Genomic DNA, 15,176 nt, shown 5'->3' with positions numbered 1-15,176 from the left:
CCCTACCTTACTGACCACTACCTATACTAGAATTGTGTTCTTTTGGGGACTTATCATGGAGGAAAAGTATAGTCAAGAGAGAGTCAAGAGACTGCGAGGGGTATGCTGCAAGCCCACTGTTCTCTGCCCTTGCTCTGACACCGTGGAGACCACCCCCTCCCACCACACTCACCCCAGAGGTGACTCCTGCCTGTTCCCAACAGGCCTTTTTTTTTTTTTTAACCTAAAGAGGCTCAGCAGTATCGCGTCCTGCTTCAGGTGACCTCTCAGGGTCTCCCGCCAAGAGTGCCCCATGGCTGAGGAACATGGCAAAAGTGGAGCAAGTCCTGAAACTCGAGCACAAGTTCCGGGGTCCCTTCACCAGTGCTGTCACCGCCAACCTAAAGCTTGGCAACCGACAGACCGAAATGTTTTGAAGTGAAGACCACAGTGCCACAAAGGTACTGCGCGGGGCCCAACAGTGAGATCACTGGTGCTGGAGCATCCATTAATGTATCTGTGATGTTACAGCCTCTCGATTACGATCCCAATGAGAAAAATAAACACAAGTTTATGGTTCAGTCCAGGTTTGGTCCAGCTGACACTTCTGATACAGAAGCAGTATGGAAAGAGGCAAAACCGGCAGCTGTACTGGACTCAGAACTTAGATGTGTGTTGCCAGCAGAAAATGATAAAGCGCAAGATGTAGAAAGCAATACAATTGTAACTACATCTGCATCAAAGGCAGAGTCTAAGTCTGAGTTTAGGCGGTGGACTTGGCCCAGTGGTTAGGGCGTCCATCTACCACATGGGAGGTCCGTGGTTCAAACCTTGGGCCTCCTTGACCCGTGTGGAGCTGGCCCATGCGCAGTGCTGATGCACACAAGGAGTGCCCTGCCACGCAGGGGTGTCCCCTTCATAGGGGAGCCCCATGCACAAGGAGTGCACCCCACCTCCATAAGGAGAGCCACCCAGCACAAAAGAAAGTGCAGCCTGCCCAGGAATGGTGCCACACACATGGAAAGCTGACACAAGATGACACAACAAAAAGAAACACGGATTCCTGTGCCGTTGACAACATCAGAAGCAGACAAAGAAGGTGCAGCAAATAGAAACAGAAAACAGACAACCGGGGTGGGGTGCGGGGGAAGGGGATAGAAATAAATAAATCTTTTAAAAAAATAAATCTCTGAGTTTAGATGGCATTGAAGTTAAGAAAGTGGTGGAAGAATGTGAGAGGCTGCAAGGTGAAGCTCAGAGGCTAGGGGAGGAGAACAAACAATGCAGGAAGAAGATGGACTCGGGACGAGGAGGGCAGTGCAGAGCAACGGTGTGTTCCTGCGTCAGCCACAGCCGGGACAGAGGAGGGCCTCGGCACCCGCCTCCTCGCTCTGGTGATCTTGTTCCTTACTGTTTGTGTGAGTATAGGGAAAGTCGCCTTGTTGAGGTTGCAGGCAAAGGATCGTGCCTTGGTTTGAGTCTTTTGTGGATCCCAGAAAATTGTTTTCAAGCTAATCCATTCCTGTGTGTGTAAACCTGTTGTATGTAGAACGTTCTGGTTAGATTCAGTCAAGGGCGTTTTGATTAGATCACTTGAGTTAAAGCACTGGGTTAGAATCCAGGAACCAGGGTGGGTCCTAATCAGACAGACAGAGAGCTGCCGTTCTGCCCTGCCATGTGAGAGAGGACTCCAGGATTGCTTACAGCCGCAGAAAGACAGGAAACCCCCGTAGGCTGAAGGAGAGGCCCAAGGCTGGAATCACTGCAGCAGCCCAGAGCTGAAGCAGTGAGGCCACCAAGAGGCTAAGCCCAGGGAGCAGCTGGAAGCTGACAGGGACAGGCCGGGAGGAGAGGACAGAGATGAGCGGGCCGCCCGTTATGCCTGGCCATGGGCTTGATTGCCTGCAGCTGAACTCCGAGAAAAAGCCTCTCTAGATGACACCACCGTGTGCCTGGTCACCCTCAGCTGCAGTTCGGTGAGATAGCATCTCTGATGATGTCTTGGTTTGGTCATATTCACAGCCTCGGAACTGTATGCCTTTACTGTAATAAATTCCTACTATGAAAGCCAACCCATTTCTGGTATATTGCATTGGCAATCTTTAGCAAAGTAAAACAGATGGTAAATTGGATTGATGGATCTGCCATATTATGGGATTTACATTTATCATAACCATGTGTAAAAAGAAATTAATGTATGATGGCATTTCACAGGGCTTGCCTTTAAATTACCTCTCCTGCGTGCACACACACACAAACATAACAATATAACAGTCTATTAGAAATTTTAAATGTATAGTAAAGGACTGGGAGGAAAGGAATGATCTTTATTAAATGATTAATACCACACTCGTGTATTGTAAATGTCATTTTAAGCATTGGTAGGGTTTGGTACCTGTCGCTGGATTACCTCTCCTAAAACAAGACACTCTCCCTCGCCTGTTGGTGCTGGCCTTCGGGACCCAGAGCCCCACGTGGCGGGAAGCTCTGTCACCTCGTTGCAGTAATCAACCAGGTTGCTCACTCACTCCCGAGGCTTCTTTTCCATGTCTTCAGTTCTGAACACGTCATCAATTTTTTGAGATTGATGAACAGAGTCAGAAGGTAAAAAGAATTGCACCATGGCAGCATCAGATGTGTGTGTCATGAATGAGAGGTATATGTGAACTGATGGACCCAACATTTTGGAAAAAAAAGTCAATGCTTTGTTCTCTAAAGGGACCAAGCTAAATTACTCTTGGTTCATGTAGTGAAATGGAACTGTTATTCAGAGATCTTTAAAGCATATTGAACTTATTTAATGCATTTCATCTCATGCTTTCTTAGCATCACAAAATTTTAATGAATGATGTGGCCTAAAATATCACCTGGGCTACCCGCTGCCAGTGGGTCATCCTGGCATTGCTGCTGAGCGCCGTGAGCTCCTCTTTCTCTCTGGAGGTGTCTGGGCACCACGTGTCTGTGGAAGGTGTGACTCAGCTGAGTGTTGGAAATTGCAGTCAGCATGTTTTTCTGTGTAAATAAATAACAGATATCATAGGGAGGGAAATTCTTAGTGGTGTGATTAAGTCTATTAATACATTACCCTCTTCAGTGGAGAAACATGACTGATCTTAAAAAGATGAATACTGTTTTTTCACCGCCCCTCAACCACCACTCATACTTGCAGCACACGTGTCCCTGGTCTGGCCCAGCCATTCTCAGTTTAGCTCTGGTTTGCAGTCATGAAGTGTGAGTCAGGCAGCAGAGTGGTAGGAGAGAGAGGAACCAGCTGGGGTGGGCTGGGGTGGGAATTGTGAACGAGGCTCCTCAAGTGATCCATCAAGGAGTAATTGAGAGTTTGTGAATTAATTTTATGGTGGAAAAGACCAATCCAATCTTGTTTGACTGTGTGTCATTTTTAAAAGAAAAAAAAGTAAAGCCCCAAAATTAAGGGGAAAAAAGAGAGAGAGAGAGAGGGTCAAGAGTGTACCATGACAATTCTCAAATATATTCATTTAACACACATACTGGATGAGAGCCGGGGCAGAGGATCAATGACGAATAAGACATTGTCTCTGCCTTTTAGAAGCTCATGATCCAGCTAGAAAGACAGTCATGTAAGTAAGTATATGTAACTATTGGGCAATAATTATAACAAGGGAAGCATGTATAATGTGAGAGAAAGTCATAGTGAGGAAGAGTATTTTACTCCATCTGGCTGTCTTCAACCTGATAAACATTGGAGGGAGGAGGTGATCCAAGATAACACAGATGCTAAACTTTACGATGATCATGGTTATTCATGAAATAAAATGATTATAAATATGAAAAATTATTCTTTAGAGTCTTTCAGGGGGAAAAAAAGGCCACTTGTTTATTTCTTTGCCTGTATTAGTAAGCTAATTTGGACCAGCATCATTATATGGGACAGGGCTCAAAATTCTTCTCCCATCCACCCTCACCAGCAGGTTGCCTTTATTATTAAATCAGCACCATCCAAACCTCACAGGTACTAGGCGTTAAGTTACTATAGAAATAGGTAAGGGGAAGCACCTATAAGACAAAAAACATAGCCGCCATAGCCTAGCAAAGTTGCCATTTAAACAAAAATTGTCTTCCAGAGAAGAAAAACTAACCCTGTCAGAAGAAAGGAAATGGAAAGACAGAGCAGAAACAGTGATAATCGGAGGTGGCTGTGTTGGTGTGAGTCTGGCTTATCACCTGGCCAAAGCAGGGATGAAGGATGTGGTCCTCCTGGAGAAATCGGAGCTCACTGCTGGATCTACCTGGCACGCAGTAAGAAAAGCATCTCGAAATTTATATGTGCAGACTTTGGTTACCCTTCTGAATTGCACACTAGAGTGACTGACTGCCTTCCCCATCACGGCTCCCCAGTGTGAGCTCTTCAGAGTGAGTTCCCTCTCAAAAGTGTGGGAAAGTGCAGTTTAGTCAGTGCACTTTGTGGAATGGGCCAACATATATGGTATCTTTATTTTGAGCAGGTATCTTCTGAATTCAAATCCTGCTTCTGCCTTTTTCTCCCTATGTCACTCCCGGCGAGTTATTTAAGTTTTCATTTTCTGATGTGTCAAATGGGAATAATAATAGAACCTCTCTAAAAGGGTTGTAATGAAGATTGAATGAATTAATATATGTAAAGTTATTAAACTCACTATAAGTGTTTAATAGATGTTCACTTTTGTGTTGAAGGTTACTGGCTGGTGATCCCAAAAGCTTTGTCTTTGCTCCTCTCACCTGGGTTTAGTGGTCCTTTTATTTTTATTTTTTATTTATGGTTTTAATTTTGTGCCATGAGACAAGTTTTGCTTTGTGAGCACTTGAATTTGAGGACTGAGGACATATGATAATTCATTCATGTTAAATAATTAAAACATGTAACTAAGTAATTTTCACATATTTAATAGTATACATAATTGTTCTAGTGCTGCACAGTAGTTGAGCTTGAATGGAAGATTGCTCAGGTAAATGAGATTAACATTGCCAAACCAATTGTTTCTGAAGTCAGCTAAGAATGGAAGAGGAAGTTTTAGCCAGCGCTCATCACCCCATCATTAGCTTTCCTCTGTTGAGACAACAAGAGAGAACCCCATTTTTAGGGGCTGATATACAAAACCTGCCGAAGGTATGGGTGGAGAGTTGAGCCCTGAAAGGGCAAAATTTTTAAGGTGATAGCTTCTTGTTAAAAGTTAACTATGTAGGGGATCCCATGTGGCTAGGTGCCTGAATGCCAGCCTCCTACTTACTAGGTATGGGGGTTCAATCCCCAGCCACAGTACATTAAAAAAAAACCCACAAGTTTAGCTATGCAAAATAATTTTCCCTTAAGGAAAGATATTCCAGTGTCCTGCTTTGTGGACACAGTATTATGCTATGGTTTTCAAAATGAGGATTCATGCAGTGTGAGTTCAAGTAGAATCAGGCAACTCAAGTCAACTTATTTGATCCCCTCAGAAAAAAGGAAAAGAAACAAGCTGTTAGGACTTCTTGCAAGGCAAGGAGTTCTCCTTCTGAGGAGTAGCATAAAGAAATTCTGCATACTGGAAATTTTTAACATAGACAAGTTGCTGGTGCAGACTTGAGAATGTGGAAGGTTGGGAGTCAACCAAAGGGCAAACCATAGAAATAGAGGTACTAAAGTGTAAATTGTGTGCAATATTAAAGTAGCTCGAGAGAGCAGGAATGAATTGTTTGGGGAGAAAGACACATCTTGCAAAGTGAATATTCAAAATGAGTTGCAAATCCATTTTTAATCTAAAGTTGCAAGAAAGAAATGAAGCTTTAGTGTATGTATAAACAGCCCTCACATTTGATGAGGCTCATGTGTCATGTCTGATTCCAAAGCTGACTAAGGGAGGAATTGGCACCCCAAAGGGGGAGCATCCTTATTCTTCCCGTAGTTTAAAATATATCATGGCATATTGAGGATTGCATCCTGTAGGATGTCATCATTGTGATTACTTTTATAAAAACAGGTCATTAAATACTAAGATTATTGCAATACTTTGTAATGAAATGGAGGGGGGTGACCTTGAGAGTCTTATACTACACTGAGGTTTGTGGATTGGCAAATAATTAAAAGAGTTGTGAAACGTAAAGATTAATTGTTCTTTCACAAAAAGACAAGGGTCCCAAATTTGCTGACCTTTCTGGTGATGCAAATGGCACTCTCTCTTTCTCTCTGCGTATAATAGATACATTCTCTGCCTGCAATGCCAAAGTAATGCTTACAAGAAGTGAAAAATAACTGCTTTGTGAAAGTAGTCTTGTTGGACAGAAAGCCTTTTGAAGAAGGATATTTAGAAATGTTGGTAACATTATAAGATTTTTCTGACCAATATTATGTGTATCATCTAGAAAAACTTTGGCATGTGTAAAAGATACATTTTTAACCCAATTTAAAAGTTTCCAAATGAGTTTCAATGGGATTTGAACCCATTTATTTTAAATATAAAATAAGAAATACATTCCAATTAGTTTGTAACAACAACTGGTGGACAAGAAATGATGAAACACTGTAGTCAAATTTCACCAGAGTCCTTTGTGTTGTGTCACATGGGATTGAGGAAGTAGCATCATGGTGCAAAAAAACAGCAAGTGTGTACTTCTCCCACTGAGATCCATGAATCACTGAGAGGTATCTTCTTCAGCTAAGAAAGTCATCCAAACCTGCCTCACAATAAAATAAATCTAGAATTAGGCCCTCACAATGTTGTATTACAAAATTAATCCATTGTTTTTTTTTTTTAATGAAGCTGAGTAATCACATGGCTCTTGAGAAAATGTTATTAATAACATTAACATTCAAAAGCTTTTTAAGACAATATATAAAATTGTTTAAAGTATTATTTAATTCATTTAATGTTATTTTTGTCTTTTATGATCTCTATTAGTATAGTAATACATATTTATATAAAATGCAGAGGTAAAAAAATATACATTTTAGGAGGTATGCTCAATTTTTTTATTGGTATGAGTCATGGATAAATGATTTGAAGCTACTGGGATATAGGTTGGCTTGAGGTCAGTTCCTGGACTTCTTGAAGGTCTTAGAGACTCCTGAAAGTGGGGAAAGAATTATTAAAGAGATAGGAGGAGCATCGCTAGTTTTATTATCCATTGATGATTTTCTAACTCCATCATTCCTTTCATAATTATTAATTGCCAATCTACTGGAAGGAAGAACTTTGCCTTCTCCCCTACTTAATTAGTTATTCTTTATTTGTATTAACAGGAATCAAAAATTCTTATTTTATTCAAAGGGTTATAATTCTTAATGATTGTTCATGTCTCTGTTTCCTCTTCCCTCTTTTATCCTTTTATTTTGTAGATTTATTTCTCTCCCCTTACACCGCCCCCCCGCCAGTTGTCTGTTATCTGTGTCCATTTGCTGCATGTTGTTCTTCTTTGTCTGCTTCTGTTGTTGTCAGCGGCATGGGAATCTCTGTCTCTTCGTTGCTCCATCTTGCTGCGTCAGCTCTCCGTGTGTGCGGCGTCATTCCTGGGCAGGCTGCACTTTCTTTCACGCTGGGCGGCTCTCCTTACAGGTCGCACTCCTTGCGCGTGGGGCTCCCCTACGCGGGGGGCACCCCTGCATGGCATGGCACTCTTTGCCCACATCAGCACTGCGCATGGGCCAGCACACGGGCCAAGGAGGCCCGGGTTTTGAACCGCGGGCCTCCCATGTGGTAGACGGACGCCCTATCCACTGGGCCATGTCTGCTTCCCTTCCCTCTTTTATCTTGTCTACCAACTATAATAATTTTCTTTCTTCAAATGAAAGGTAAGTCCCTTTCCTACGAAGACTCCTTCTGTAACTCTTCCAGAATGTTTTCCTTCTCGTTGTTCCCATGGTTCTTATGTGTATAATATATGGTCTGGCACTTAATCTTATGCCCTTGGTATAATTGTTTAATGTATGAAAGTTTTATGACCTCAATCAGAATATAAAATCCTGAGGGATAAGAACAGTATTTTCTCCTTCTTCTGACTTCCCATTTAATATATCCTTGTTGAAGTCACAGAGAGAAAAACATCACGCTGTCTTCCACCCAATTTCACAGGACTGACACATAAATTAATAATAAATACCATGCAAGACATTACAGTCAAATAGCTTAAATAAAAGTACTGATATGGTTGACCCCAAATTTTAAACACAGATTAAACAACAAAAGCCAGTTGATTCAAAGAGAAGTACGAAAACGTAATACATTTTTTTATGCCTGACTATGAAAATTGGACTCAGAACTTAATTCTGACTGTCCTGGCTACAAGGAAAGCAGTATACTCTTTCAGTAAGGGAGACCATCTTTTCTTTGACCATGAATTCCTAAAAGAGTTTGTTCCCTAAATGATATACATTGGGCTAAAGAGTTTTACGAAAATGAATCCATGTGACTTTTTCAGAAGAAAAAGCGTTAACTCATAATTCAGTGAAAACAGTTTTTTTGAGGGGTAGGGAAGAAATAGTGTAGCAATAGTGTGGATATATAATGTTATTTTCTGATGCTCTGGCTTAACCCAGGAACTCTAGGCCAGTGCTCATGAATATCAGTTTTCTCTACTGGCAGGAGACACATGGATGAAAAAAATGGGATCACTGGCAGGTAACTGAAGGCCAGGGATTCTCTATTATTGAACCAAAAAAGTACATACAAACACTAGATCCAAGTATGTAAAAGGAGACGGGGATGTTTGACCATGAACGTCAAAGAGCCTGACTTGCAGTTCCATCTTCATGGAAGCCCATCCCATTTCCACTCACACAGGGAGCTGTTCTACAGGAGGATCTAAAAGCTGGGCTAGGAATTTTCTCAAAAAATAACTGTGCAAACGTCCGAAAGCTTGAGTAAATTCTTGATGGAAGTGCAGCTTTGTGGTCCATAGAGGATGTGGTTGTGAACTTCAGTGGGGTGTTTTTTAGTCTGGGAGAAACAAATGCCCACTACTATCATAGAAGAACCTTACAAATACTTCTAAACAGATTTCATTTTGAACACTTTGTGTTCTGATGTGCTCTCCAGGATAAATTAGTAACAAAATGAGGCCCCAGATACTTAATTGAGAGAACCAGCTTCATATAATTGCTTAGAATTCTTCATCTGGATATTATATTGCATCTGCCAGAGTTGATGAAAGGAATTTTGGCATAGCAAACATGACAGTAATTAAACAGTATTTGTTCAACTAATAGTTGTGCTAGACACTGTGCTAACCAACAGGGTATGCCTCAACAAAAGGCCAATTCATCAGGCTCCAAATCTCAGGAATTTTTAATTCTTGAGTTATGAATTTCAGGATATGGAAGAGATGGGCTGCTCAATTCAGGGGAATGCTGGGAATGGTAAAAAACAGAACAAAACAGGGAAGCGGACGTGACTTAATGGATAGAGCATCCACCTACCATATGGAGGGTCCAGGGTTCAAACCCAGGGCCTCCTGACCCATGTGGTGAGCCGGCCCATGTTCAGAGCTGCTGTGCACCAAGGAGGACCCGGCCACACAGGGAGTGCGCCCAAGGAGTGTGAATACAGAAGAACATACAGCGAGTGGATGCAGAGAGCAGACAATGGAGGGGAGGGGCGATGAAGGGAAGGGGAGAGAAATAAATAATTAAAACAAAACAAAAAAACCTCTTTGTTAGTCCATGTTTCTTCTACTTAAAAGAACACTCGTGATTTGTTTTGAGTCCGTGTTGTATGCCATCTCCCCACTGTCTTCCTAAGGCCTGTATTCCTAAACCTTCAATCTATATCATCCCATTTCTGAATCTTCCAATCAACCCTTTCCCTAGTAACTTTCAGGGACTTTGCAAATTTTTGTTGGCTAGCTCTTACTTTACTTATATGGTATCCCATTTGTTCAAACAACTCTGTCATGAGCCTTATGTTCTGGTGTGTTCAAACTGGTATGATGTGTTCTCATTTCAAAGTCTTGGCTGGTGCTTCTCAGTTTGTTGCCAGCAGGAAATTGTTGCTGAACAGAAAAACTATCGACATTTCAAGAATATTAATTTATTTCAGTGTTTTCCCACTCCCTTTTCAAGGCAGGTTTAACAACTTACTTTCATCCTGGAATAAATCTGAAGAAAATACATTATGATAGCATCAAACTTTATGAAAAACTAGAAGAAGAAACTGGACAGGTATATGTGATTTTTTTTGATGGATTTTGTCTTACTATCAGGTATAGCTGTGTGTAGTGACATCAGTGGCACGGGAAATGTTTAATGTGGTAGAGAAAGCTGATGAGAGTTTAGTGTAAGAACCTCTAGAGTCTGTTTTAAAATCAATTTAGTTCTTGAAGTGTTATATCCATGTAATTAAATGTTCTGCTTGGTTTTTAATGAAGAAAAAGTAAAAAGCAGCTTCCAAAGAAATCTTTAGTCAGTTACAATATCTAGAAACTAAGAAATCAGAGCCTTTTAGCAACTGGATTGCAAGGGGAGATCCAACAATAGTGCATGCCAGATTGTCACACAGCTTTGAAGGGACTTCACTTTCAGGCCCCTCACTTTTATTTTTATCCCTTCTCATATTTGCTGGTATACTCAAAATAAAGTGGCAAAGAACATCCATAGGCTAGGACTGAAGTTACTTAAAATTTTCATGCTATTCCCCTTGCTTAAAAGCATTGATTGGTTCCCTGTAGTCTACAGGAAGAAGGCCAAGGGTTCAAAAGGGGTTTGGAGTACCGTCGCCAGTTGACCCCGCCTCCCTTCCGCTGTTTTCTCTTGCCACTCATCTCTTCAACAGGCTCGTTATACTTCAGCCATGCCCGAGTACGGTTTTGGAATCTGCTGGGCTCTCTCAAATCTCTTTTTTACTGGTTTTTATGTTGCTTCCTCTGCCTGAAACATGTCCTCTGCCCCCTGTCTTCAGCATTCACCCCCACCCTTCCTCACCCTTTGAGACGCCTTCCTGGAACTTTCCCACTCACCAGCCAGGCCCAGCTGAGTGGTGCATCAGCTGGTTCTAAGACCATCTTGGGCAAACCCCTCTTATAGCACTAATTGCTCTCTCTTTTTCTATTGTAATGTTGCTTGACTACTTGGTCCTCCCTGTAGACTGTGAGCAACTTGAGGGCGAGTTGAATTTTTAATCTCTGTAACCCGGGGCCTAGCTGAATGCTTGGCTGCCTAAGGGATCTTAGTAAATGTCAAATGAAATGTTTATTTCAGTTCACACAATCTCATCATTGCACCATTTTGATTCTTCGTATTCCCCTCCTCAAATCCCTTGTCTTTCTTTTTCACATAATGTTCTTCCACTCTGTACATTAACGCTCGTCCTGTGCTGTTGTAATGATGTGTTTAGTTGTCTGTCTTGTCCTGTAGACCATCATCTCCATGTAGGCAGGGCCTTTGTCTCTCTTGTCCACTCCTTCACCCCTGGGGTGAAGCATTATGCCAAGCACCAAGGAGGCATGTAGGGAAAAGTTGTTGGAAGAGGTTCCAATATTTTATATAGTTATCCCTTTCACTGCATAGTAATGTCTTTTTTCATTGAGCCAGAGAAGAGCAAACCATGCTCAAATGCCAAATAGTGGTTTATTTATGTACTTTTACTGCAATTATTCCTACAGGTGGTGGGATTCCATCAGCCAGGTAGTATCAGAATTGCTACAACTCCTGTAAGGGTAGATGAATTTAAATATCAGATGACTCGGACTGGCTGGCATGCAACAGAACAATATATTATAGAACCTGAACAAATTCAAGAGATGTTCCCTTTGCTCAACATGAATAAGGTATTTATTTATTTATTTATTTTTAGGTACTGGGGCCTGGAATTGAACCCAGGACTTTGTTTTGTGGAAAGCTGGTGCTAAACCACTGAGCCACATCAGCTCCCGAGCTGGTGTTTTCATTTGTTTGCATGTTGTTTGTTTTTTTTTGTTTTGTTTTGCTTTTAGGAGGCACTGGGGACCAAACCTGGGACCTCCCCTGTGGGAAGCAGGCACTCAACAGCTTAAGCCACGGCTGCTCCCCCATATTTATTTTAAGGGTATTTTCACCACTTGTTGACTTGAATTAACAGTAGAGAAAGTTATTTTTTAAATTTAAGTAAAACTAGAAAAATATTGTGTATACGTTTTTGAATGGCAAAATCAGGTGACTAGATGCTGGAATTTGAGTCAATTAGGTGAGCTATTATGTGTGCTAAATGAAATATGAGAAGGTAGTGCAAAATCTTATTTGTTTTCCACCTATGACAACTGGGAAAACATTTTCAATATCTTTCTGTTACTGGGTATCCTTCCTCTTCCCTAAGATCTAAGGGTTTCCCATATGTAAATCTTTGGTTTGAGAAATAGAGACAGAAAGATAATCTTTTACAATAAATATATATTTAGAGAGTCTATGTTACAGTTTTTAAAAAAATCACATTAAAAAGTACCATGTTATTTGTAACACATCTATCACCTAGCTCATAGCTGTAATTCCCTACCGATTCTGTGCCAAATATGGATCCATACTTGTACCATATTTGGCTCAAAGAATCCACACGACAGGGGATCTAATGTATTTTTCCTGCTGGGTGATAATCGATTCTGAATGATAATAACAATGACTAACATTTACCAAGAACTTTTTTATGTACTGGGCCCTGTGTAAGGCCCTTTATATGCATAAATTCACTTGATCTCCACAATAATAATATGGGGTATATATTATGACTAATAAGAAAACTGAAGCATAGAGAGTTTACATAGTTGGCCCAAGCTTATACTGCCCAAGTATACCAGGTTGAGGCTGTTCAGAGAAGCACATGCTTGTTTCTTGGCTGGTAAACACTAGTGTTCTGATCACAAAAGTGTTGTATCATTGATCTGGGTGCTAGTACTCCCTAGTCTATTTTGCAGGGTGGTTTTGTATGATACTGTTGCAGTGGCAGAATGATGGTATACTGCACTGTTTGCATTGAAATTCCACCAGGATATGCTTACCCCTGTTTATATGTCAGTCCTGGAATGCTTTGCTAGAAGTCCTTACCCTCATGGATTTTTCTCGCGAATATGAAGCAATGGAAATATGTGTGGAGGCTATTCTTTGGATCCAGGGCAGGGTTCCAAATAGAATAAATTTGGGGTCACTGCAATAAGGAAATATCCATTATAAGACAGCAATGCAGGGAGTGGGTGTAGCTCAGTGGTTTTAGTGCCCACTTCCCATATGTGAGGTCCCAGTTTGAATCCCCTGTACCTCCTAAATACAACAACAACAACAAAACATAATCCTTGGAGAGCAGATGTAGTTCAATGGGTGAACACCTGCCTCTCACAGACAATGTCCTGGGTTCATTCCTGAGTACCTCCTAAAAAAAGCAATGTGACATTTGGAAGTCTTTTTTTTAATAAAAGATTTTATTTATTTATTTCTCTCCCCTTCCTCCCCACCCTGGTTGTCTGTTCTCTGTATCTATTTGCTGCATCGTCTTCTTTGTCCGCTTCTGTTGTTGTCAGCAGAACGGGAATCTGTGTTTCTTTCCGTTGCGTCATCTTGTTGTGTCAGCTCTCTGTGTGTGCAGCACCATTCCTGGGCAGGCTGCACTTTCCTGCTGGGTGGCTCTCCTTACGGGGTGCTCTCCTTGCGCGTGGGGCTCCCCTATGCGGGGGACACCCCTGGGTGGCAGGGCACTCCTTGCACTCATCAGCACTGCGCATGGGCCAACTCCACATGGGTCAAAGAGGCCTGGGGTTTGAACTGCTGGCCTCCCATGTGGTAGACGGACCAACTACTGGGCCAAGTCCACTTCTCTGGAAGTGTTTAATAATGTTAATTCTATTAAAAATTAAACGTCTCTTTTACAAGGCCACTGGAAAGTAAAGAGATCAGATTAGTAATTTAAAAACTTCCTGCAACTACAGCTGCAAGGAAGAGAAGGTCCTCACACCTTCTGTCTGCCTACTTGTAGCAGCCAAGATTGAATGGGGGGAAACAGGAAATTCTAAAGCCATAGGGCAGGGGAAATAATCTTTGCAACTCATAAGTAAACTTGTAAACAGTGGCAGGGGTGGGGGTGGGGTGGGCAGAAACTTCCTGCAACGAAAAGCCTGGTCCTAGATGACTTCACTGGTGAATTCTAACAAGCATTTGAAGAAAAATTAATGCTAATACTTTAAAATTCTCCCAAAACTGGAAGAGGGTGAACACTTGCCAACTCATTCTATGAGGCCACTATTGCCCTGGTACCAAAATCAGACAAAGGCATCACAAGAAAAGAAAACTACAGATCAATATCCCTTATGAATATAGATGTAAAAATCCTCAACAAAATACTATCAAATTGGATTCAACAACATGTAAAAAGGATTGTACAACATGACCAAGTATGATTCTTCCCAGGAATGCTGGGGTGGTTTAACATCTGAAAATTAATCAGTGTAATATGCCTCATCAATAAAGTAAAGGACAAAAACCACATGATCATCTCAACAGACACAGAAAGAGCGTATAACAAAAGTTCCTTGCTTGTATTTGGTCCTTAATAGATTTTTGTTGAATAGATGAAACCTAATAATGCTTCACAGTGTTCACTCTTTTAAGTAACTCATATCCTTTGAGTTTCATTCCTTTTTGTATCCCTTACAGTACCCAACCTGAAGCCTTAGCACATGGTAGAATTTAAGAACTAGCTGTTGAATGATTGACTTGAATATAGCAGTTAGGATTAGAATTGGCTGCAAGCACCAGAAACCAAAGTAATAATGCTTAAACAAGATGGGAGTCTCTATCTCTTTCATTTTGGTAGTCCAGGGCTTGAATGGTGGCTGTCTTCCATGAAGATTTCAGGGACCCAGTTGCTTTTTCAGGTCATTGCTCAGTCATTCCTAGGGTATAACCCTTGTGCTCTTATTCCCAGATGACATCTAGAACTCCAGCCATCATTATCTGCACTCGCACAGCAAGAGTGAGGGGACAAAGGAGCGGCAAAAGGCATATGCCAGTTGTCTTTTCAAAAGTGGTACCAGAAGCTGCCACATGACACTCATTTACACCTCATTGATCAGAACTTAATAATAGCTTTAGTTACCATCTGGAACTAATCGCTGCCAGGGAGGTTGGAAACTGTACTCTTTGTTTTCAATGGCCATGTGTCTAAATAGTAGGGTTCCTTTGCTAAGGGAGGAAGAGAGGGTGGATGTTGTAGACATCTGCAGGCCTCTGACTATTTAACTCTCAGTGACAGTCC

The 15,176-nt window shown here is 41.4% G+C and overlaps 1 protein-coding gene and 1 pseudogene across 4 annotated transcripts in view; both read left to right on the top strand.

Moving 5' to 3' along the window:
- DMGDH (dimethylglycine dehydrogenase) overlaps positions 1–15,176 on the top strand; it is a 114,143-nt gene that overhangs the window by 27,744 nt on the left and 71,223 nt on the right. For all 4 annotated transcript variants that reach the window (XM_058275313.1, XM_004449673.5, XM_004449675.5 and 1 more), the window contains exons 2-4: positions 4,083–4,257; positions 10,028–10,126; positions 11,566–11,730. In XM_058275313.1, the coding sequence (XP_058131296.1) occupies positions 4,198–4,257; positions 10,028–10,126; positions 11,566–11,730 (324 nt within the window). In that variant the 5' untranslated portion in view covers positions 4,083–4,197. The remainder of the gene's footprint in view (positions 1–4,082; positions 4,258–10,027; positions 10,127–11,565; positions 11,731–15,176) is intronic.
- On the top strand, positions 306–2,070 carry LOC105744796 (vesicle-associated membrane protein-associated protein B-like; annotated as a pseudogene).

The sequence above is a fragment of the Dasypus novemcinctus genome, chromosome 2, assembly GCF_030445035.2.
Source record: "Dasypus novemcinctus isolate mDasNov1 chromosome 2, mDasNov1.1.hap2, whole genome shotgun sequence".
Classification (NCBI taxonomy): Eukaryota; Metazoa; Chordata; class Mammalia; order Cingulata; family Dasypodidae; genus Dasypus; species Dasypus novemcinctus.
The sequence above is the reverse complement of the archived record's forward strand: the minus strand, read 5'-3'. Positions and strand labels throughout refer to the sequence as shown.